The sequence below is a fragment of the Lepus europaeus genome, chromosome 3 (genome assembly GCF_033115175.1).
Source record: "Lepus europaeus isolate LE1 chromosome 3, mLepTim1.pri, whole genome shotgun sequence".
Classification (NCBI taxonomy): Eukaryota; Metazoa; Chordata; class Mammalia; order Lagomorpha; family Leporidae; genus Lepus; species Lepus europaeus.
The window spans coordinates 144,942,368-144,967,857 of NC_084829.1; the positions used below are offsets into that span (position 1 = coordinate 144,942,368).

At 43.3% G+C, this 25,490-nt stretch overlaps 1 protein-coding gene across 8 annotated transcripts in view; it reads left to right on the forward strand.

The window, feature by feature from the left end:
* STX11 (syntaxin 11) overlaps nt 1–22,699 on the forward strand; it is a 58,420-nt gene extending 35,721 nt beyond the window's left edge. For 5 of the 8 annotated variants that reach the window (XM_062186869.1, XM_062186870.1, XM_062186874.1 and 2 more), the window contains one exon: nt 17,194–22,699. In XM_062186869.1, coding sequence (XP_062042853.1) covers nt 17,199–18,062 — 864 coding nt within the window. In that variant the 5' untranslated portion in view covers nt 17,194–17,198 and the 3' untranslated portion in view covers nt 18,063–22,699. Of the gene's footprint in view, nt 1–2,768; nt 3,017–17,193 lie in introns of those variants that run through there. The other 3 variants (XM_062186871.1, XM_062186872.1, XM_062186873.1) reach the window with 2 other exon arrangements.
* The last annotated feature ends 2,791 nt before the right edge of the window (nt 22,700–25,490 follow it).

Below are 25,490 nucleotides of genomic sequence, written 5' to 3' on the forward strand. Positions count from 1 at the left end.
ATTTTTTGCATAATTTGAACTTCTGCCAATTATTAATCCGACTGTCTGAGGCAACAAAGTTCCTTTTACATTAGTGGGCACTAAAGTTACTCCGTCCCACTTAGACACTATAATGTCTTTTGAGCTAGCTAAATCCAGCCCTGCACTACCCGGTGTTGCCCTAGGCAAATCATGCACCGTAAATTCCGGGGCTTCAGGGTTTAATTGATGTTTCTGCCCTGCTGACTCCTCTCCCTTTGGAGTGGGGCTAGGAGACCGCCCCTCATCTAGTTTTTTGTTTCCTCCTGTTTCTCTTTTTCCTTATTTAAAGGAGTCCCATCTTTATGGAACTTGGATTTACACTCATTTTTCCAATGTTTTCCCTTCTTACACCGAGGACACAGCCCCGGCGGCCCTTGCTTCTTTGAGCCTTCTTTTGAATGTTTGCATTCCCTCTGCATATGCCCTGGTTGGCCACAATTATAGCAAACATCCATGGATGATGATTTGGCGCCTCCTCCGTATGTTTTCTTAACATATGCACTAAACTTCTGACCTTTCATTGCTGCAGCATAGGCCATTCCCTGGACTATAGCTGGTGAGGCATCTAAACATGCTTTTACATAATCTTGAATAGCTCCTGTCTTTCTAATAGGCCGAATTAAATCCTGACACAAAAGAATTAGCATTTTTTGTAGCATGACAATTAGCATTTTTTCATTTTTGGTTAAAGCATGCCCCATGATTCCCCTTTACAATGATTATTTACACTTAACCAGTAAGCCTTCACTGGCGGATCTGCAGAATCCTGGTAAAAGCCGTTTCTTATTCCTGAAGAAAAAGAAAGAAAAAGATTACCTGTCCTTCAGGTCCCTGTTCGGGCGCCACCTGCCGCGGACCGGCTCTCGCGTAGACACCAGACCCGAGGGAGAACGGGGGACGAAAGCACAGGAGGAACAGAAATCGGCTAGGGGAATGACAGACAGACACATACACTTTTTGAGTATGTTGTAGCTGCAGTTGTCTGCCTGCAGTTGTCTGTCTGCAGTTTATTGGCGGGAAAACCAGAGCTTATATAGGGAAGCTTACATTGCTGAAGACAAAGGAAATTCCAAGATTACAAAAACTTGTTAAGGCTAATGGGGTTACATGATTAACTTTACAAGAGACACAGGGAGACATTGTGGTGATGATTCGCAGTCCTACTTTTAAGAAAAAGGTAAAGGTCAGGTTACTAGTTAACCTCTCATTAGGAGAACCTGGGACAGGGGAGTTATCAGATGGTGGTGCTTGTTAGCCTAAGTCCATATATCACCTATGTAAGATTGAATGTAGCTTTCTCATCCCCATGCTGCTTAAACTTGATAACCCAGAACCTAAATCACACCTCAGCTTTCTAAAGCTAACACCTCAGCTCCCTTTGTTTTATCTTGTCTAGGGTGTGCTGTTTTTTGTCAGTGTTTAATGCCTCCTCGTAAATTGCCCTAATGACTGGTGGGCCAAAGTCTAAAGTGCTTTTTGTTGATTTTTGTGAAATGCTTATTGGCACTACTTGACTCCTTTGTTTCTAATCATGGTGCACTTATCCTAACGCACTACGTGGCATAACTACTAAATACAAAATCACTATTAATGTTGAGACACATTGCTTTATTAACCAGCAGTAATTAGGTCTTCCACTTCTTGTTACGTAGCCGAAAGTCTTTACAACCCTGGGCTACACAGAAGCCACCGAGGCCACACCCCACAGGGTTCTCGCCTCGTCCCTGCAGCGTGAACCCCTGACGTAACAAAAGTTTGCTACGCAGGTGTTACAACAGCTGTGGGCGCAGCAGTGGCGTAGTAGGTTAAGCCATGACCTATAGCGCCAGAATCCCACAGGGGCTCTAGTTCAAGTCCCAGCTGCCCCACCTTCCGATCCAGTTCCCTGCTAATGGCCTGGGAAAAGTAGCAGAAGGTGGCTAAAGTGGTTGAGCCCTTGCATCCACATGGGAGACGAGGAAGAAGCTCCTGGATCCTGGCTTCAGCCTGGCCCAGCCCTGGTTGTTGTAGCCATTTGGGGAGTGAACCAGCAGGTGGAAGATCTCTCTCTCTCTCTCTCTGCCTTTCAAATAAATAAATAAATATTTTTAAAAAAATAAAGAAAGAAAGAATGGGAAACTTAGGAAGCCAGGTCGAGAAAGTAGGATATAAACTGATAATGATCGCTTCATGGGAATAACCTGAGAATTCACTGCTTTATACCTCAGATACTACCTGGTAATAAAATGATAAATGTAATGGGGATCACTTATCAAAGTCAAGACAAGAGTATTTCATAAAGGTCACAGAAAATGGAATCAAAAGATAAAATTGTCTTGGTTCAAAAACTGTGAAATCCACGCATATTTTTTTTCATGATACATGTTTTCCACAAACTTTTTGAAGATACCTTGTAGGCATAGGCTTCAAAAATTTTTATAATTTTTATATTTTATAATTTTTATATTTTTATGTTTTTTATAATTTTTATATTTTAATTATATTTTAATATGTTCTTGAAGCACCCTTATGTATATGCCATTCTCATGAAAATACTTTACATATTAAAATTTTATTTGACAAATGGAAGTGTGTATTCTGTGAGTTTTTCCATCCTTACTAATAACTTTCTTTCCATCTTTACTTGTAGATTACTTAAATGCAATGAAATTCTCTTTCCTTATTTTTAAAATTAAGACAGTATGCAAGATGATCATGACATAATTTTTCCACCCTTATCTTTAAAAAAAAACGTTTTATTTTGAAAGGCACAGAGAGAGAGAGAGCAAGCTTCCATCTACTGGTTCACTACTCAAAACAGCTGCAGGAGGCAGGTCTGGGCCAGCTTGAAGCCAAGAGACAGGAACTCCTTCTTGGCCTCCCACATGGACGGCAGGCACCCAAGTACTTGGGCCGTCTTCTTCGGCTGCCTTCCCAGGTACATTAGCAGAAAGCCACTCTCACCTTCTGTGATTTGACTGAACATGAATACTGGATTGAGTGAAGAAGGAGCACAGTAAGTGGTCTGCCCCTTCCTGCCCAATTTCTATACCAGGTGGGAAATTAGAAGCAAAAGGCAGTCAGAGCCAAAGTGTCACCTTTGTTGCTGTTAAAGACAAGGTCTGAGGATGTGGGTTACGTCTGTGAAGAACTGTGCTTACGATCCTAAATCCAGAATTGCATGGACTGCCCTCGCTAGCAGCCCTGGCCAGAGCTGACCTCCCCTCACCCCCAGAAGCAGAGCAGAGGAGAACATGGGTTCTCTGTAAGCCACTTCCAAGAGAAAGAGCAAAGAGGCCGGGCTACCAGGACAATTTCTCCTTCCAAATTCACCAACCAGGTGAACAACTCCATGCCCCATGGAATTGGAAAGAGAAGCCAGAGAAGGAAGGAAAAGTCAGGGCAGGGCGGAATATGACTGCCTAACAACGCTAACACCACACACCCTCATCTGTTCACACATTCAGTGCAGGGTTGAGTGGAAGGGGAGTGATCGTGGGTCCTGGAAAGACAGGAGATTAAAGTTCAGCTTTCTTGTTCACTGCATGAACTGGATAAAGAATTAACTTTTCTCAGATCCAGTTACTAGTGAGTAGAAAATTATGTCCAAGGATATCGTGAAGATTGTTGATGGCTTGTGTATCAGCAGCACACTGACTGGTTCATAGTGAACTCTCAGTTGGTCACTGATGTTAGTTTCCCCTCCTTGCTTCACATAGCAGGCTGGGTCTCGGGGGTTGCTAACCCCACAAAGCCACTGGCCACCACCTGTTATCAAATGCTTTGGTTATCTGTGGTGTTAGCCTGCTCTGATCTGTAAGGGGAAGGAGACCGTCAGTGGCAGTGTATGGAGATAACCAAGGTAGGGTTTCACATTTTAACCCTGAGGGAAGAAAAACACAGAACTGCATCACCATACAGTTCAAAGAGGTTAAGAATGACCGCAGGCACCATGGCTAAATCGTGTCCAATGTCCTCTCTTTAAGGAAGCATTGAAGTGTATTAGTGCATTTTAGAAGAGAATTTCCGAAAAGAACGACTGAATGTCTTTGACATTTGAAGGGAGAAACTTCAGTTGTTGTAAAAGTTGCATGCTTTGATGATGTTGGGTAACTCAGATATTTCTGCACCTCATTAAAAACTGTCAACCAAAAAACAATAATTCGTGTTTCCTTGGAGATTTTTAGAGAAGTCACCAGGCAACAAGATTAGAAGAAATGGTGCAAAGGGCATTGTCCAAGAGGAAGGGGAACCAAAAACTAATATAAACACTCTGTGGGATTTTTCTTGACTGGTATTGTGAGTTGAAAAAGAAAAGGTCATTGATGATTAGGGAAATTCTGCTGATTTTTCCCTTAAAAATAATTTATTTCAATTTATTTGACAGTCAGGGAGACAAAGAGAAATGGAGGCAGCAACAGATCTTCCATCCATTCATTCACTTCCCAAATGCCCACAACAGCTAGTCCTGGGCTAGGCTCAAGCCAGGAGCCTGGAATTCCATCCAGGTCTCTTACGTGGGTGTTGGGGACCCAAATACATGAGCCATTACCTGCTACCTCCCAAGATGTGCATTAGCAGGAATCTGGATGGGAAGCAGAACTGGGGCTTAAATCAATGCACTTAAGTATGAGATGTGGAATCCCAAGCAGCATCTGAACCATTGTGGTAAATATTTGTCCCAATTTCTGCTTTTAGATAATACTCATTGGACTAGTTATTAATAGACATTATTTAAAGTCATATAGGTTTTCAAATCAGATTCAGAATTTATTCCTTGTCACTTTTTTTCTATATAAATTTCTTCTACATTTTCTAGCTGAACATTTGCTTCACATTCCGGGGCCAAAGCCAAATCAGATGTAAGAAACAGCTGTTTCAGTTTGTAAATACTAATAGAGATCAGAGTGGAAAAACTTGTATAGGTAATTGAGCTTCTCTCTTAGGAAGCTCAACTACGGTTGTTTCCTGTTATCACTTCTATGCACCTGACTGTAAACGCCCATCTCCAGGTATCTGCGCTTTTTTATTTCAGATAGTTAATAATTTTGTGGATTTTTGGAAAGTTGTGGTGACTTCCTGCTTGATTGTGAGTGTTCTAACACCTGAAATGATGCATTGTTGGACAAATTCTGATGTGGGAAAATTAGAGTGGTAAAACAAATAGGTTATATTAGTAAAAATATTGTCATGTGTCAATCCATATGTAGGTGGATTAATGTGCAAAAATATTAATTTGAAAACTAACTAGATGCTATTAATTGTTCCAAATATAAAACCTCAATTTGGGAATGAATACCCTGTAAGATGAAAGATTTTGGAAACTTTTTTGGGGGGCTTTGGAAAGGAAGCTAGTGTAGCTCTGTAGATCACAGAAGGATTCTCATTCATGCTTTGGAATTTATATCTCAGCTCCACATTTATGAACTATGTGACTTCAGGCAAATTGCTTTAACCTATTGGATCTCAAGTTTCCTCCTCTAAAAACTGAGGATGATGACGACGGTGATATCTCACAGGGATAACGGGGCTAACATCTGCACATTGCCCAATGCTGGGTTGTGCATATCACAAGTGCTATTTAGTGTCAGCTGTAGAGCAGAATGTATGTGATAGGTACAGAGTAGCTGCTTGGATTTACAGCGTCTTTCTACAGAACACATTCAAAGGCATAATGCTCTTAGTGCTACCCTGACTCACAGTTGTGCTGACCACCCATGTTGGACCACTTTCTGTGCGCACATTGGCAGAAAATTCTGATTTAGGGAACTGAAGAGTGAAAATGTCAGGAAGCACCAACTGAGTACACACTGAAAAGTGGAGACTGCCTGCTTTGAGCCATTTCTTATTGCTTTATGGGAAGAGAAAATAAAATATATTTTTATTATTTCATCTAGCCTGTGACTTTCACAATTATAATCCATCTCAATTAACATGCTTCAACTCTATATTGTGGGATAGGTCCTAAGAAAATGTTCAGAGTGGGGCTGGCGCTGTGGTATAATGGGTTAAGCTGCTGCCTGCAGTGCCAGCATTCTACATGGGCACCAGTTCAAGTCCTGGCTACTCCATTTCTGATCCATCTCCCTATTCCACCTGGAAATCAGGGAGACCTGGAAGAAGCTTCTGGGATACTGGTGCTGCAGGTGGTGGTTTAACCCACTACGCCACAGTGCTGGAGCCTCAACACAAGTTTTGTTTTGTTTACATTTATTTCAAAATAGACATACACACACACACACACACAGAAACAGAGACAGACACACAGAGATCCCCCGTCTGTTGGTTCACTCTCAGGGCTGGGCCAGCCAAAGCCTGAAGCTGGGAACTCAACCTGGGTCTCCCACATGAGTGGCAGTGACACAAATATTTGAGCCATCACCTGCTGCCTCTCAGAGTGTCATAAATAGGAGCTGAATTGAAATTGAAGGAAGAACTCAAACCCAGATATTCCCATTATGGGATGCAGGCATCCTGACTGGTGTCTTAACCACTGCACCATACACCTGCCCCTATTTATTTTTTAAATTAACTTTATGAGAAGCAAGGCAAAAAAAAAAAAAAACCACACACCCACTTTTTAAGTACTTTAAGACAGTTTTTATTGTAGCCTATAACTTTTAGAAGTCCAAAGAACAATGTATCCTTCTTAGATGTGTCATTGTTAAAATCAAGAAACAGAGCAGAATAATGAGTTTATCAGTTGGGTAAAATTATTATTTATGGGTGTGAATCAGCCTACTGGGGAAAGTGGTAATCCTTTAGTGGCTATGTTCCTATGGTGGGTTCTAGAAAGCCACTGCTAAATTCCTGTGACTCAGTGCCTGTGCAGTTTCCTGGTCCCCACATGCCTGTGGTGGTGGGATGTCTGGGCACATGGGACTGGATAAGATGATTGAGAAATGTGTGTGCAGGACAAACACAGGGGACAGCAAATGTTGTGATCTTATCAAGGATTCCAGGAGCTGGAAGTCCATCCATCCCCCGCTCACTAGGCCATATGCCCTGGGGAAGGTCTACATCCACTTAGGGGAAGGGGTACCTTCCAGTTGTCACAAGGACATGAGTTTCATATAAGCCCTACACAAAGGCTCATTAAGGACCAATGGGTGGATCTTCTGACTTATATCAGCATTTTCTCTTGGCACGTTTTAAAGTGCTATGAAGTCAGGACATAGGATATGTATATTTATTTTCAGAATCTGAAGTTCACAACTAGGGTGTTGTTTGAAGGTTCTCATTTGGAGCATGCTTCTTGGGGACAGCATCTTTTTTGCTTTACAAATAGCTGAATGCCATAAGCAACTGTGTGTGTACCACTTCTTTAGGATGTTTCTCCCCTGTAGTCTCTCTCCTTTTCAAAGATTGATTTATTTATTTGAAAGGTAGAGTCACACACACACACACACACACACATCTTCCATATTCTATCCACTGGTCCACTTTCCAAGTGGCCACAATGGCTAGGAGCCTAGGATTCCACCCAAATCTCACATGAAGGCTGGCAGGGGCCTAAGCACTTGTGCCAGCATCTCCTGCCTTTCCAGGCACATTAGCAGAATTGGAAGCAGAGCAGCTGGGACTTGAACCAATACAGGATGCCAGTGTCTTAACCTGCTGTGCCATAATGCCAGCCCCCTCCCTCCTGTAGTCTATTAAGTTGATCTGCATAATAAACTTCACATGAGTTGATTTAGGCCTTGCTCTGCTCTGCATTGAGTATCCCCATGTCTGAAATTTCTCTTATGGAAATATTTTAACATTTTTTTAAAGATTTACTTATTTGAAAGTCAGAGTTACTCAGAAAGAGAAGGAGAGGCAGAGAGAGGTCTTCCATGAACTGGTTGACTCCCCAATTGGCTGCAATGGTCAGAGCTGCACCAATCTGAAGCCAGGAGCCAGGAGTTTCTTCAGGGTCTCCCACTTGGTTTCAGGGGCTCAAGCACTTGAGCCATCTTCTGCTGCTTTCCCAAGCCATAGCCGAGAGCTGGATCAGAAGTGGAGCAGCTGGGTCTGGAACCGGCGCCCATACAGGATACAGAAACTGTAGGCAGTGGCTTTTACTGGCTATGCCACAGTGTTGGCCCCTACTTTAACACATTGTTGTGAACCAGAGAAAGATTTTGTTTCTTGATGTTAGGCAAAATTTGTTTGATGAATATATTAATCTGCTACGGCTGCCATGACAAAGGACCACAGCCTGGGTGGCTCAAACAATAGGGATTTGTTCCTTACCGTTCTGGCTGCTGCAAGTCTCAGATCAAGGTATCTGCAGGATTAGTTTCTTCTGGGGTCTCTTTCCTTGGCTTGCAAATGGCCACCTTTTCTCTCTGTCTTCACAGGTCCTTCTTCTGTACATGTCATGTCTGTGTGCAAATTTCCTCTTTTTTTTGGACAGAGTGGATAGTGAGAGAGAGAGACAAAGAGAAAGGTCTTCCTTTTTGCCGTTGGTTCACCTTCCAATGGCTGCTGCGGCCGGCACATCTCGCTGGCCAGGAGCCAGGTGCTTCTCCTGGTCTCCCATGCGGGTGCAGGGTCCAAGGACTTGGGCCATCCTCCACTGCCTTCCCCGGGCCATAGCAGAGAGCTGGCCTGGAAGAGGGGCAACCGGGATAGAATCCGGTGCCCCAACCGGAACTAGAACCCGGTGTGCTGGCGCCGCAAGGCGGAGGATTAGCCTGTTAAGCCACGGCGCCGGCCGCAAATTTCCTCTTAAGACAGCAGTCCTGGGGCCAGTGCTGTGGTGCAGCGGGTTAATACCCTAGCCTGAAGCGTCAGCATCCCATATGGGTGCTGGTTCTACTCCTGGCTGCTCCTCTTCCAATCCAGCTCTCTGCTATGGCCTGGGAAAACAGTAGAAGATGGCCCAAGTTCTTGGGCCCCTTCACCCTAGTGGGAGACCCAGAGGAAGCTCCTGGCTCCTGACTTCAGATTGGCACAGCTCCAGCCTTTACGGCCAATTGGGGAGTGAACCAGCAGATGGAAGACCTCTCTCTCTCTCTCTCTCTCTCTCTCTCTCTCTCTCTCCTCTCTCTGTGTAACTCCGACTTTCAAATAAATAAACAAATCTTAAAAAAAAAAAGACAGCAGTCATATTGGATGAGGGCCCATCCTAAGGATATCATTTTTACTTGATTATTTCTTTAAAGACCATGTCTCCAAATGAAGCCACATTTTGAGATACTGGGGACTAGGGCTTTTGCATATGAATTTGTGGGTTGAGGGGTGGGACATCAAAACATCCCATGACAATGAATGAGTTGTTTTTATTTTGTTCTTCTTAAAGGAAGCAGGTACCAAGCCTCTGTTTTATGGTCAGAGATATGTGTTTATGAATGGTTCCCTTAGAGGAGTGTTGGGAACAGTGACTTCCTTGACTGGTTTTTTAGCATCCTGTGTATTAATTATTTATATAGTTATAACCCCCATTCATTGATCTTATAAGATAGGTAAGAACCAGATTTCTGAATATTTTCTTCCTGATGAGACAGAAAAATATCAAGATTTTAGGTGTCAACTACAGGAGGTTCTTCATAGCAAGACCTGGGTATGAGTAGCCAGCATATTTAGCTAATAGAGTAATGCCATTCTTCACTGTTCTTTGTGAATGCTGTTAGAGAATTCATTCATGTACCTGGGTGGGCCACATAACTGTGTAGCTCAGTCTTCAGTTTTGTTCACCCTCCACTTTGGCCAGTGCCTTGAACAACTGTAATTATCCATCCTACAGTGTAGGGTTTGGAATAAACTATCTCCAACATTCTTGCTTACTATACCTACTGGATTTCATAGATTGCTATTTTGCCTCACAACACTGACAGTGCGTTCTTGGTTGACCTTGATTTCTTATCCAACTCCATCCCAAGGTGCCAGAAGGCGGTGCTAATGAGGGCCACCCATTTTCCACTGGGAAGAGGCCGTAGCTACTCCTTTCCTTCCCTCTCAGTTGTTTGCTCATGAAGATGGCCCTTAACCTGGGGAGTATTAGAAGTTCTCCAGAATTGCATGATATGTGTGAATAAAACACTGCCACAATAGGTATCCATGGAATGGCTCACAAATTTGAGTGTACATTAGAGTCACCTGAAGACCATCCTTGCTCCACTGAATCAGAAACTCTAGGGCCCCTGGTATTGGTAATAGTCGAACTTTCCAGATTACTTGGTGTCCTACTAGAGACTGGGAGCCACTGAGCTATCATCATTTCTCTGTTCCTGTGTTTGCTCCTACACAAAACGGTATTGCTCAGTGAAGAGAAGCTTAAACCATTCCCCCTTTGACCCTAGTTTTCAGGATAGATATGCTTGTCTGAAAGAATATTAGAAAGTGGAAGTAGACATTCTGGTGGTTGATTGTAAATTTTCTTTTGAATTCTTCACCTCCATGTGAATCATAAAAGAGCTCATTTTAGCAATTGGATGAAGATAATTCATCAAGGCTTATTACATTACTCTTTGTCACAGTGACACAGGGAGATCAATAAAATTATTTGAGTTTCCTTTCTGTTTTACATAGTTCTCCATTTAGACTGTCACTGAATCAAGCTACTGCGTATGTAAGTTATGTTGATATGACTTTTGTGGTCGCATCTATATTTTGGTATAACTTCAGTGAGACATACTTTTATAACTTTTGGAGGCATTCTCAAAAATAGCCTCCTAGCTGACTTTCTGTTACGGTTTTCTTAATGCTTACTCCCTGGCAACAAGGAGACTTTTGATGTTGGTGAGATCCACTCATCTGGGGCTGGGCTGGGCCAGGAAAGGTGGGCAGCAGGGCCAGGGGAAGGCCTCTTTGGTGTCTATACCTCCATGGAGAATCCTTACATCCCCTGTGCCTGTCCTTTCTCTCTCCTTACCTGATTATGCACTTGGGCTTCCTGATGAGCTTAGGTCTTCACCTGATCTACGAACTATGATTTTATGATTATTAGGTCTTGAGAGGGAATGACTGTCCCTGAACATCTTGCGAGGCCATTTGTTTCTTAAATTTGGTTGAACTGTGTTTCCTCTTTATATTGTGAATACGGTGATTTCCCCAAATAGCTTTCTCATGGCTTTAGGAAAGCAATACGGAGCAGAGGAACTGTTCTGGTCTGTGGAATACCTACACAGCGATTTCTAGTGACCTGGTATGTGGCACTGTCCCTTAACCACCCATTACCTTCCATTGCAGTGCCTCACAAAGCTTGGCCAGGGTGCAAGGGGGGCATCTAGCACCTATTTCTGCCCCCTTCATCAATATTTATCTATTCTGTTCCATCTACCTGTTGTAGAGTAGGATATGATGGACACTAGCTTATGCAGATGGATATGGCTCAACTCCATGCTAGCTAGCCAATGTCAATTTCCCAGGTGGCAAAGATTAGCCTGGCTATAATGCAAAGACCTTAAAGAAGCAGCTAAGGAGTTCTTCAAGCAGATAACACTCATAGTTCATGAGGTTTTATTTAATTATGAAATCCATGTGAATATTACAAAAACTTTGGAATATACAGAGAGAATCACTCTCGGTCTTTTGGCTAAGATCAAGTGGAATATACAGAGAAGCCCAAAGAAGTAAATAAAATCAATTTATAGTTCTACAACTCAAAGAAAACAGTTATTAACATTTTGGTGTGTATTATTCAAATCTTATTTCAAAATACATGAGTGGAAATGATGCAGATTCTGTTCTCTACTTTTTCTACCTGAGAGAGTATTTATACTTGTCATACTATTTAGTTTTGTAAACTCTAATTTATGTAGCAGCCTGTAATTCATTGCTCTGCATTTGGATCATTTCTGAACTTCTTCAGAAACATTGTGATGATGAACATATTTACATCTATAAGCTTTACACACATTATATAGGTCCTTAGGATAAATGTACATAAGTCAAAGCAAATGTACAATTAAAAAGTTTTTGTTTTATACCCCTATTGCAAAATTGCACTCCAGAGAAGGTCTATCAATTTATCTTCTTACCAGGGCTGGGCATTTGGTGCAACTGTTAAGATGCCCACGTCTCATATCATAGTACTTGGGTTCAAATCCTGGCTCTGCTTCTGATTCCAGTTCCCTGCTAATGCAGACCCTTGGAGGCAGCCATGATGGCTCAGGTACTTGGGTTCATGCCACCCTCATGGGAGACCTGGATTGCATTCCAGGCTCATGGCTTCCACCTGCCTGCCCTGGCTGTTGTGGGCATTTGAGGAAAATACCTGCAGATGGAATCTCTCTCTCTCTCTCTCTCTCTCTCTCTCACTGTGTGTGTGTTTGTGTGTGTGTATGTGCACGCCTATTTCTGTCTATGTCTTTCTAATATAATGAAAATGTTTTAAGAAGTTATCTGCATACCAGAATTTTTTTTAGAATTCCAAGAATCTTAACCCATTAAAAATTACTGTTTACAAAAATCATGTTAACTAGGTGGGAAAAAAAATCTAAGCAGTTTAATTTGTATCTCCTTGTTTAATGGTAATGTCTTTATGACTACACTTTTAAACATTGGCCAGATAGTTTAGTGGGGCTATTCTGGAATCTGACTCTACTTACCGGAGACCTTGGTTGACCTCCTTAATCTCCTTGTGCTGATATCAACTCTGACAATGGCAGTGCCTACTTCATAGAGTTCACATAAAGACTAGAGGGTCTGGGGCCAGTGCTGTGGTGCAATGGGTTAAAGCCCCAGCCTGCAGCGCTGCCATCCCATATGGGTGCCGGTTTGAGTCCCGGCTGCTCCACTTCCAATCCAACTCTCTGCTTTGGCCTGGGAAAACAGTAGAAGATGGCCCAAATCCTTGAGACCCTGCACCTGTGTGGGAGACCTAGAAGAAACTCCTGGCTCCTGGCTTTGGATCAGCTCAGCTCTGGCCGTTGTGGTCATTTAGGGAGTGAACCAGCAGAATGGAAGACCTCTCTCTCTCTCTTTCTGGCTCTACCTCTCTCTGTAACTCTGTCTTTCAAATAAATAAAATAATTCTTAAAAAAAAAAAAACTAGAGGGTCTCTCATAAATGGTATCCAGAATGTACAAGGCATACAACTACTCTTATACTCTCTGATATTTAATTTCCTCTTATTATGAATTGCCTATTCATTGTTCAGATGAATGATATTTTGGGGGTAGTTTAAAAAAAGAATATATATATATTCTTTATATATAATATATATATTCTTTTTATATATATAATATATATTCTTTTTATATATAATATATATTTTTTAATATATATTCTTTTATATATATATAACATATATTCTATATATATATATATATATGACCACAACGGCCAGAGCTGAGCTGATCCAAAGCCAGGAGCCAGGAGTTTCTTCTAGGTCTCCCACACAGGTGCAGGGTCTCAAGGATTTGGGCCATCTTCTGTTTTCCCAGGCCAAAGCAGAGAGTTGGATTGGAAGTGGAGCAGCCGGGACTCAAACCGGCACCCATATGGGATGGCAGCGCTGCAGGCTGGGGCTTTAACCCATTGCACCACAGCACTGGCCCCAGACCCTCTAGTCTTTATGTGAACTCTATGAAGTAGGTACTGCCATTGTCAGAGTTGATATCAGCACAAGGAGATTAAGGAGGTCAACCAAGGTCTCCGGTAAGTAGAGTCAGATTCCAGAATAGCCCCACTAAACTATCTGGCCAATGTTTAAAAGTGTAGTCATAAAGACATTACCATTAAACAAGGAGATACAAATTAAACTGCTTAGATTTTTTTTCCCACCTAGTTAACATGATTTTTGTAAACAGTAATTTTTAATGGGTTAAGATTCTTGGAATTCTAAAAAAAATTCTGGTATGCAGATAACTTCTTAAAACATTTTCCAGGTACAGCCTAGTATCTGCATCTCAAACACCCTGCTCCCTTCCTTGACTGATAACATTTGCATCCATAAAGTCCTTTGTTTCAGACCTTCAAGAGAAGTTTTTCTATTTACATCCAAAAAGCCCTTTGTTCCAAGAGGAGAAGAGGTGGGGAAGCAAGACCCATCTCCTTAAAAACCCCCAGCCTCAACTGGACTGTGCGCTCAGCTCTCTGCATCTTTGCTGAGCCGCCCGCCTGGCCTGGTCAGGTGTAATCTCTCCACTCAACATGTAACCTGTAACCTCCCTCCTTCCTCCCCTCCCCCCCCAGTCTCTCAGGCTCTGTCTGGAGAGGTGCCCATCCGTCCTTACAGATGTTCCTTCCTAATAAACCTTGCTATTTTACCTCCCACTAAAAAAAAAAAAAAAAGAATATATATATATATATATATATATATATATATATATATAAAGTATCTTAAGCAATTATCTGCCAGGTGTTGCAATTTCTTCCCCAATTTGTGACTTGCCTTTGACTTGTGTTCAAAGTAAGAAAATGTTTGAATATTAAGAAATTCAGGCCAGTGGAAGGCATAGTTAAGGTCTAGGTTGAGGTTTTTTTCTGGCTCTCACTCATCCTGCTAGGAGAGTTACCATCCCTGTCATTGAGAAGGTCTGGTATTAATTTTATTCACCAGATAGCAGAAATTGCATTTTAAGCAGGATTATTTGTTATATTAAAAATCACCATCATAGAATAAAACTTCTGCTTAATTTATGTAAGTGATGATCATAGTGGGTGTGAGGCCATGGTTAATATTTCACCATCTTCCATTTATTGCTAAATCCAACTTGTCAGTATTCCATTAGTGGTGCTAGATAAATTTAATTACTTCAACTTGAAAGAAGCTTTTAATTTGAGATCAGATCCTGATTAATTATGTAGCCATTAAGTGCCACCACTTTCTCCCCATTTTCGGCAAATTATATAACAGAAAGAGAACATTTCTAGCTATAAAGTTTCATGTTTAAGGGCAAAATGTTCCTTTAGTTTGGCAAATACATGCTACTAAAAATGAAAGTTTTTCATGTCACTGGAAAAAAATATATACATACAGAACATTATTTTCCCTTGCTAAGCACGAAAAGGGCCAAACCGCACTTAGAGAAACATGGAAATTCTGCTTGTACGGCCACATTTGTTTCACAGAGCTATGAGTATTAAAAGTGGGCAAATACTGTATCACAGCAGGGATAAACAAGAGTATGTTATTTTATTGCTATTAGGCTGTGAATAATTGAAAATTTCCACTTTTAATGGAAAAACTGCTATTTTTTTAAAGATCTGATTTGTTTGAAAGGCAGAGTGACACAGACAGAGGGAGAGACAGAGAAAAGAGAGTGATATCTTCCATCTGCTGGTTCACTCCCTAAAGGCCACAACCAGGCCAGGGTGAAACCAGGAACCTGGAACCAGGAGACCCAAGAACTTGGACCATCTTCTGCTGCTTTCCCAGGCACATTAGCAGGAAGCTGGATCGAAAGTGGAGCAGTTGGGACTTGAACAGGTGCTCCAATATGGGATGCTTATCCAAAGTGATGACTTAACTCACTGAGTCCCAACGCCTGACCAAAGATGGCTGTTTTTTTAAAAGCAGTTTTGTTAATGGTGCGTAGCATTAGGGTAAATGATATTCAGACAAGTAAGGAAATCTCAGTGACCAAATTTTGTATTTCTTAGATTTCTTTGTTAATTTTGATATTTTACTTTAAGCATGTTTTTCTTCTGCAATATTTTTAAGAGGAAGAAATTAAAAACATAATTTATATGGTATCCTAGCTTTTCATTACCACAACTCAAATACCTGAGAGAAGCTACTTATGACGTAGGAAGGTTTACTTCAGCTCACTTTTTTTTTTTTTTTTTAATTTATTTGACAGAGTTAGAGAGAGACAGAGAGAAAGGTCTTCCTTCCTTTGGTTCACCCCCCAAATGGCCACTGCGGCCGGTGCTGCACCGATCCGAAGCCAGGAGCCAGGTGCTTCCTCCTGGTCTCCCATGCGGGTGCAGGGCCCAAGCACTTGGGCCATCCTCCACTGCCTTCCCAGGCTACAGCTGAGAGCTGGACTGGAAGAGGCACAATCAGGACTAGAACGCGGTGCCCATATGGGATGCCAGCGCCACAGGTGGAGATTAACCAAGTGAGCCACGGCACTGGCCCCAGCTCAGGGTTTTGAAAGAACACCAGCCCTGTTACAAGCCTGGAGTCTGATGAGAATGGAGGCCAGCCATGGTGAAGTATGTGTGCAGAAAGGATCACCCAGTGGGACCGGAGGGAGGGAGAGAGAAAGAGAGAGCGAGAAAGTGACTGGGCTTTTATCACCAACCTTGCCTGGAGAACTTCCTCCCCAGGACACACACCCAGTGACCTAAGGACCTTCCAGTGGGCCACCTCCTGAACACCATAATTGGATCAAATCTCCACTCTTAATACATTAAGCATTAACACAAGACTTTTGGAGACCAACTGGTCTTCAATATATGGGCTTTTGAGGAACACTGAAACTATGATCCAGGCATAAAGCATGGGAGCTATTTTTAAAGTTACTGTGAACAGGAAAAGGAATGAAACAGTTGCAAACCATGCAACAGCCGCTTGTTAGCCCCCAAAGCCCTGTAAACTGTCTGTACTCAAAATCCTTATTTTGCAAGCCTTTTTTGATTTCTCCTTTTGTGTGTGTGTGCTTGTTCTGATTTGCCATGTTCAGAAAATGCAAAGCAAGGAAACATTGTTTCCCAACACAACCTAAAAGTTTAAATTGCTGATTGAGTTCTGCTCGCCTGTGATAGTGAGCTGCAAGTGAGAATGGGATAAAAAATGCAACTTTTCATGCCATTCAAAGATTTACTTTATTTATTTGAAAGGTGGAGTTACAGAGAAAGAGAAGATGAGATAGAGCTTCCATCTGCTGGTTCACTTCCCTGGGACAGGTTGAAGCCAGAAGCTTCATACGGGGGTCCCCACATGGGTGCAGGTGCCCAAGTACTTGGGTCATCTTCCACAGCTTTCCCAGGCCATTAGCAAGGAGCTGGATCGAAAGTGGAGCAGCCAGGACTTGAACCCTCGTCCATATGAGATGCCTGCGTCGCAGGTAGCAGCTTAACCGGTTATACCACAATACCGGTTATACCCATGCTTTTCAGATATATAAAATTTGTTTCACCTGTGAACAGAATGTATAGCTCGTCTAGCTCCTTTAGTGCACTTACTGCCTATGCCCGGAAGTGAAGAACTGAGAGTGCTGAGCTGATCATTTCTTTATTTTAAGCTTCAGTTCCCGCGAATGCGAGTATCTGACTCTGGCAACAGGAATTTAACCTCCGTATCTGTACCTGCAGGCAAAATGAAGGACCGGCTAGCCGAACTTCTGGAGCTGTCCAAGCAGTATGACCAGCAGTTCCCAGACGGCGAGGATGACCTTGACGGGCCCCGCCCGGACATCGTGTTCGAGACAGACCACATCCTAGAGTCCTTGTACCAAGATATCCAGGACATTCAGGAGGAGAACCAGCTGCTGATGGCCGACGTGCGGCGGCTGGGCAAGCAGAACGCCCGCTTCCTCACGTCCATGCGGCGCCTCAGCAGCATCAAGCGGGACACCAACTCCATTGCCAAGGCCATCAAGGCCCGCGGCGAGGGCATCCACCGCAAGCTGCGCGCCTTGAAGGAGCTGAGCGAGGCGGCCGAGGCCCAGCACGGCGCGCACTCGGCCGTGGCGCGCATCTCCAGCGCGCAGTACAGCGCCCTGGCGCGCGCCTTCCAGCAGGCCATGCACGAGTACAACCAGGCCGAGATGAAGCAGCGCGACAACTGCAAGATCCGCATCCAGCGCCAGCTGGAGATCATGGGCAAGGAGGTCTCGGGCGACCAGATCGAGGACATGTTCGAGCAAGGCAAGTGGGACGTGTTCTCAGAGAACCTGCTGGCCGACGTGAAGGGCGCGCGTGCGGCCCTCAACGAGATCGAGAGCCGCCACCGCGAGCTGCTGCGGCTGGAGAGCCGCATCCGCGACGTGCACGAGCTCTTCCTGCAGATGGCGGTGCTGGTGGAGCAGCAGGCGGACACGCTGAACGTCATCGAGTTCAACGTGCAGAAGACCGTCGACTACACCGGGCAGGCCAAGGCGCAGGTGCGCAAGGCCGTGCAGTACAAGAAGAAGAACCCCTGCCGGACCATCTGCTGCTTCTGCTGCCCCTGCCTCAACTAGCGGGCGCCCTGTGCCACCGCCCGCGCCCTGCAGGGACCAAAGGGAAGCGGCGCCTTCTGCGCCGGGCGGGCGAGAGGTTCCCCACGCCCCGCAGACGCGAGGATCAAGGGCTGCAACCCAGCTGGTGCCTGGAGAGACGGCTGATCCCGTTAGACGGTTGCTCAGTGGGGGCTGATCCTACTGAAGTTGTGCGCACAGCACCCTTATCCTCTTAATTAAAGCCGAACACGGATCTGAGGGATCTGACCTGGGCTGTGACTGGAGGTCTGTGTCCAAGGCCCTCCTCCTGATGTCACTTTAGTGTTCCCAGGTGGAATGCACTCATTTCCAAAACTTTCCATATGCCTGTGCAACCGTTTTTGGATATTGTTCTGCTTTGAGTGAAATCGATCTTGGAAAGAAGCTATGTCCTTCTTTTCTCGTCCGTTGATTTCTGTGTACATGTAGACCTTTCTGCTCACGCCTACTATTTCCTTATCTCTTTCACTTTTAAAGTCTCCACCAGAATGTATTTTGGAATTACTTTTCCAGATATTTAAAGCACTGAGTATGAAACAAGCTCTCAAATTGAAGTTTGTTTCTATCACATTTTATGTATTTTTCACAGATACGAATTATTTAAAGTTTATCTTTTTACTTGATTGCATATGCACTTATTTGTAAATGCAAAATACTGATATTCACTAAAGTGTGTACATAATGAGAATGATTCAATTTTGTAAATATAACATATATATCAAGAAAAACACTTTTTTCCTGGCTATTGGTGTTGGTTTGCTTGTTTTGAGTTTATTCACTCTGATCTGCATCTTCGTAGTCCAAACAGGGTCAAAACTTTATTTTGAACAACTCTGCATCAGTTTTGGTGGTAAAGATAAGTCTTGAAAGCTGAAATCACATACAGAACTAGAGATAATAAAAGTGCTCTTGGAAATACTACTTTTGTTTTACCATGGACCATTCCTTTCATGCATTAAAATGGGATACTTTAAAAGAATCCTGTTTTTCAAGTAAGCTTAAAAACATGACTTTACAAATGTCCCTATTATATATTTGTGTCTGGAGCATTTAAATCTTAGTTTACTTTCACAAGTTTTTCATTAAATGTTTTTCCCACTAACTACTGAGACTGCAACACCTGGATGGAGCTGAGTATGGGGGTGGAGGGGCAGGAAAAATGCAAAGAATTCACATGAGGGTGTTTTGCTTTCTCTCCTGAGTGACAATAGTTTAGCAAAATCATCACACTTTAGAGATTTGGTATCACTTTATAATGCTCTAACGTGCTTTTATGTTGTCTCCTGCTCCTCTTCAAAGTCAGCTCTTAACTCTTTCTAAATATGTGAGTGAATTTGGTTAGCAGTCATATTTCTCAGGCCCTTCAGGAGGTGGAATTTTAAGAATATGTGAACTCTTTGGAGCTCACTGCCTGACCTGCTTATGACCAGGAAAATCTAGCCCTGTACCTAATTTTAATGTCATGGTTAAATATGAGAATTGTGGAAATACAATCTCACCTGGCCCTTCTCGGATTCCTCCTGATTTCTTTCTCTGCTGACTCCAGGAATACGTTTAACCTTTGACTTAATTTCTTTCCCTAAGGTAGAGGGAAAAAGTCTTCACACAGCTGCATTACCATGTGTTTTTTTTTTTTTTTTTGTAAAGAAAAGTGGTATTATAAACAGAGAGCCAGCTGAATGTGCACAAGAAAGAATAATTGATAATTCTGACTTGTTAAAAACCGTAAGGCATGTTCTTTGCTTAGTAAAGAAACTCATTTACTCTTAAAGTAAATGAATTTTCAGACTGAGTAATAACTTATTTGAAAGGCATAGTGACAGAGAGGGAGAGAGAGGGAGGAAAAGAGAGAGAGAGAGAGAGCTCTTCAAGCTGCTGATTCACTCCCCAAATGCCAGAAACAGCCCATGAGGGACCAGGCAGAATCCAGGAGCCCAGTACTTTATCTAGGTCTCCCACTTGGATGGCAGGGGCCCAGACACTTGAGCCACTAACTGCTATCTTCCAGGATTCATTAGCAGGAAGCTGGATCAGAAGTGGAGTAGAGAGGACTACTGATTCAGAATACAGGCATCCCAAGCAGTGACTTAACCCACGGTACTGTAATGCCTACCCTGTGTGTATTTTTTTAAAAGATTTATTTATTTATTTGAAAGTCAAAGTTACATAGAGAGAGAAGGAGAGGCAGAGAGAGAGAGAGAGAGAGAGAGAGAGAGAGAGGTCTTCTATCCGCTGGTTCACTCCCCAGATGGCTGCAATGGCCAGAGCTGCACCAATCTTAAGCCAGGAGCAAGGATCCGGGTCTCCCACGTGGGTGCAGGGTCCCAAGGACTTGGGCCATCTTCTACTGCTATCCCAGGCCATAGCAGAGAGCTGGATCGGAAGTGGAGCACCCGGGACTCCAACCAGAGCCCATATGGAATGCTGGCACTTGCAGGCAGTGGCTTTACCCACTATGCCACAGCGTCGGCCCCATGTGTGTATTTTTTTTTTTTTAAGATTTTATTTATTTGAGAGGCAGAGTTACAGACAGAGAGAAGCAGAAAGGACTTCCATCTGCTTGTTCACTCCCAAAATAGCCACAATGGCCAGAGCAGCACTGATCCAAGGCCAGGAGCCAGGACCTCTGGGTCTCCCACATGGGTGCAGGGGCCCAAGAACTTGGTCCATCTTCTACTGCTTTCCCAGGCCACAGCAAAGAGCTGGATCGGAAGAGGAGCAGCCAGGACACAAACTGATACCTATATGGGATGCCAGTGCCACAGGCAGAGGCTTAGCCCACTATGCCACAGCGCTGGCCCTCTCTGTGTATTTTTTTAATGCCCCAAATTTTACATTAGAGAATTCAGTAAATTTACTGTACTAAGAGAATGAGTGGTTGCCTAGGGAAACCAAGACTTTCTTCCTACTGCTCCTTTTCCATCTGGTGGTAGCCTAGTAATTAAGTGAATAGATTCTGAAGTCTGCTCCCTGGCTTTGAATCCTGACTACCATACTCTAGCGGAATGAGAAAAAAAAAAAAAACCCTCTGTGCCTCAGTTTCTTCATTTATACAGTAGGGAAAATAGTACTTATAGATTTGTTGTGACAAATAAATAGCTAAATGTGAGACTACTGCAAAAAGTTTTTGAAAAGATGGAATTTAAATTTTTTAAAATGGTATTAGAAGATGTTTGTTTTGGTATATTTTTTTTTGAAATCTATACATAGTATTTTCATAGCATATATTGTCTGTGAGCATTTTGAAGACTTCTGGTCTGGTGTGTAAAAGTTAACTGCCATGTTCTCTCTTTGAGAGAGTGTTAGTGACCTGAGTAAATGAATAGTTATTAAGTTTGAAGAAAAAAGTAAAGACTCATTCTTCAGTTAATAGTTTAATAAAATAGAACAAAGACACCAAGATTCTATCTTCTCTGGACATTAAAGTTTTTTTTTTTTTACAGTGACAAAACTGCATTCATGAAGGTATTTCTGTGCCTTTGTGTGTTCAAACATGTCCTAAAGAAGAAATGAGATGTTCCAGCAAAAAGTCATTGTTTGTTCTGCCCAATTTGGCAAATGCTTTCCTCTACTTATGCCCAGGCTGTGAGTCAGAAAGTCCCAGAAGGAGTTCTGGGAAGTTGTTAAGGCCAGATCAGCGAGTTAAAGGGGAGGACTCAGTTTGCATATCCCACACCCTGCCCTAGTGCCCAAAGTCTTCCTGGCTCCGACTGCCATGCACAGTGGTCCTCCCTTTGAAATGTGAAATGTGGCTTTTCCCTTTGGAAATGGAGCTCTGGGGCCACCAAGATGTGTGGTGCTGGTGTTACCCCAGTCATCTGATGCACACGTGGCAGACTCCGACAGGTGACTCTGGGTAAGTCTGAGAATGTAAAACACTAATGCCGTTTGGTGTGTTCTGGCTTAGATAATGATAACCCCACATACCTGCTTTGAACTTCAAACCGAGAGCACCTGAGGAGCAGCAAGTGCAGGGAAGACTTCTCTCGAGTTTTCTTATCTACACGTGGACCAGATCTAACCTTCAACTCTTACCGAAATTGCATTAACCAAGGAAAATTAAGCTCATGTATGAAATGAAAGAACCAGTTACAATAGATCCTCCAGGGACTAAGATGGACGTCTCTTAAAGCTCTTTTAACAAAAGCAAGGACTCCTTCCAACACCAAACGCCAAACCTTGCAGCCACAGCCAAGCCACAAATTATAGCTGGTGACAGCTTCAAGAACGTTGTGAATAGGAAAGGTACTCACCAAGGATGCAGCGGTGTCTGGAATAATATGAATTAGAATATTTTTAAAGATGTATTTATTGGGGCCGGCACTGTGGCGTAGCGGGTATATCCGCCGCCTATGGTGCCGGCATCCCATGTGGGCACTGGTTCAAGACCCGGCTGCTCCACTTCCGATCCAGCTCTCTGCTATGGTCTGGGAAAGCAGTGGAAGATGACTCAAGTCCTTGGGCCCCTGCACCCACGTGGGAGACCTTTAAGAAGCTCCTGGCTCCTGGTTTTGGATTGGCACAGCTCCAGCAGTTGCAGCCGATTGGGGAGTGAATCAGAGGATGGAGGACCTCATTCTCTCTCTCTTTTTCTCTGCATCTCCTTCTCTCCCTGTGTAACTCTTTCAGATAAATAAATAAATCCTTTTTAAAAAAAAGATGTACTTATTTATTTATTTATTTGCTTGTTTGTTTATTTGAAAGGTAGAGTTATACAGAGGCGGAGGTAGAGGTGAAGGCAGAGAGGTCTTCCATCCGCCGGTTCACTCCCCAGATGGCCGCAACGGCCGGAGCTGTGCTGATCTGAAGCCAGGAGCCAGGAGCTTCTTTTGGTTCCCTACATGGGTGCAGGGGCCCAAGGACTTGGGCCATCTTCTTTCCCAGGTCACAGTAGAGAGCTGGGTTGGATGTGGAGCAGCCAGGATACCAACTGATACCCATGAGATGCTGGTACTGCAGGCGGTTGCTTTACCCACCACGCCACAGTGCCGGCCCCAAATTAGAATTTTTTAAAAACTGATCATTCAAAACTATCTGAGCTTTAATAACATAGAAATGATTTTATGGTCTTTCAAAACAACAATTTGGAAAGAGGTCTTTTTTTCATTTCAATGCCCTCACATTCATGTAAAAGCAGGCCTAATGTTTTATAGTTACATGCCAGGGAAATATTTTGTGACTCTAGCATATAAAGTTCCTTGATAGGAAATGACTAAAGATTGTGTATAGCTGAAAAAATAATAAAATAGGGTAACTATAATCTTTGTTTTTATGCATAAATACTAGCTTTGTATTTTCTACCAGCAGATGTATTTCTGTTTTTTTCTTTAAAGTATGCAAAGTGTCTCCAACTGCAGCATCCACTTCATCTATTTGTAATCAAGATGATAGTTTAAAATATCCAGTTGTAATCAGAGTAAAAGCAGAATTGAAAGTTATTGCAGGGACTGGCGCTGTGGCCCAGTGGGTTAACGCCCTGGCCTGAAGCTCCGGCATCTCATATGGGCGCCGGTTTGAGTCCCTGCTGTTCCTCTTCCGATCCAGCTCTCTGCTATGGCCTGGGATAGCAGTAGAAGATGGCCCAAGTCCTTGGGCCCCTGCACCCACGTAGGGAACCAAAAGTAGCTCCTGACTTCGGATCAGTGCAGCTCCGGCGTTGGCGGTCCTTTGGGGAGTGAACCAGAGGATGGAAGACTTCTCTCTCTGTCTCTCCCTCTCTCCCTTTCTCTGTAACTCTGTCTTTCAAATAAATAAAATAAATCTTTAAAAGAAAGAAACAAAGTTATCGCAGGGCCGGCACTGTGGCACAACGGGTTAAAGCCCCAGCCTGCAGTGCCGACATCCCATATGGGCACTGCTTCAAGTCCTGGCTGCTCCTCTTCAAATCCAGCTCTCTGCTATGGCCTGGGAAAACAGTAGAAGATGGTCCAACTCCTTGGGCCCCTTCACCCATGTGGGAGACCTAGAAGAAGCTCCTGGCTCCTGGCTTTGGATCAGCTCAGCTCTGACTGTTGGCAGTCCTTTGGGGAGTGAACCAGAGGAATGGAAGACATCTCTGACTCTACTTCTCTCTGTAACTCTGTATTTCAAATAAATACAATAATTTTTTTAAAAAAAGAAAGTTATTGGGGCCGGTGCCGTGGCATAGCAGGTAAAGCTGCCGCCTGCAGTGCCGGCATTCCATAGGGGCTCCATTTTGAGTCTCTGATCCAGCTCTCTGCTATGGCCTGGGAAAACAGTAGAAGATGGCCCAAGTCCTTGGGCCCCTGCACCCATGTGGGAGTCCCAGAAGAAGCTCCTGGCTCCTGGCTTCAGATCGATCGGTGCAGCTCCAGCCATTGTGGCCAACTGGGGAGCGAACCAGCAGATGGAAGACCCCTCCCCCTCTCTCTTTCTGTTCCTTTCCTTCTCTCTCTGTATAACTCAAATAAATAAATAAATCCTTCAAAAAAAAAAAGAAAATTATTGCAATTAATAAAAAGGGGCTATTGGAAATGGAAAATGAATAGGATGAAGAATGTGACATCGTTATAGAATACAGAATGTCTTTAGTACTGATACATGTTTTAAAGAATGGGCATATTGTCCTTATACACTGGGCTAATTTTTTTAAAAATTTATTTGTTAATTTTATTTATTTGAAATGCAAAGAGACAAAAAAAAAAAAAACAACCTAGACAGCTCTCCCATCTGCTGGTTCCAATGCCAAATGCCCATAATAGTTGGCACCAAGCCAGGCCAAAACTGCAGGCCAAGAATTCAATCCGTGTCTCTCACATGGACTTAACTGAGCCACCACCTGCTACCTCCCATGGTGCACATTAGCAGGCAACTGGAATTGGGAACAGAGCCAGAACTCTACTCAGGCACTCCAACATGGGATGTGGGTGTTCCAAGCAGCACTGCACCAAACACCTCTCTCTAGAATGGCTTTTTGATGTTTGGGGACAAATAGTATTTTATTTTTTTTAAGGATGATACCTTTTAATCATTTATTTTTAAATTTTTACTTATGTTCACTTATTTGAAAGAGAATCAGGTAAAGAGAAAGACAGATCTTCCATCTGCTGGTTTACTTCCTAAATGCCTACACAAGCTGGGTCTGGGCCACTCCAAAGCCAGGAGCCAGGAACCCAGTCTGGGTCCCCACCCAGACCCCTCACTCCTTGCCCCAGGACAAGCAGCAGGTATCCAATGACTTATCATCACTACCCCCCCCACCCCTGTGCACACCAGCAGGAATCTGAAATCAGAAATGGAGCCAGGATCCAAGCCCAGGCACCTGCTCCAAACCCCCACCCCACAAATAGCATCAAGATTGTTTTTCAATCCAACCAATTTGCATAGTATATTTTGCATAATATGTGTTCAGATATTTGTTTTCTAAATGCAAAAATCTCAGGACTGTTT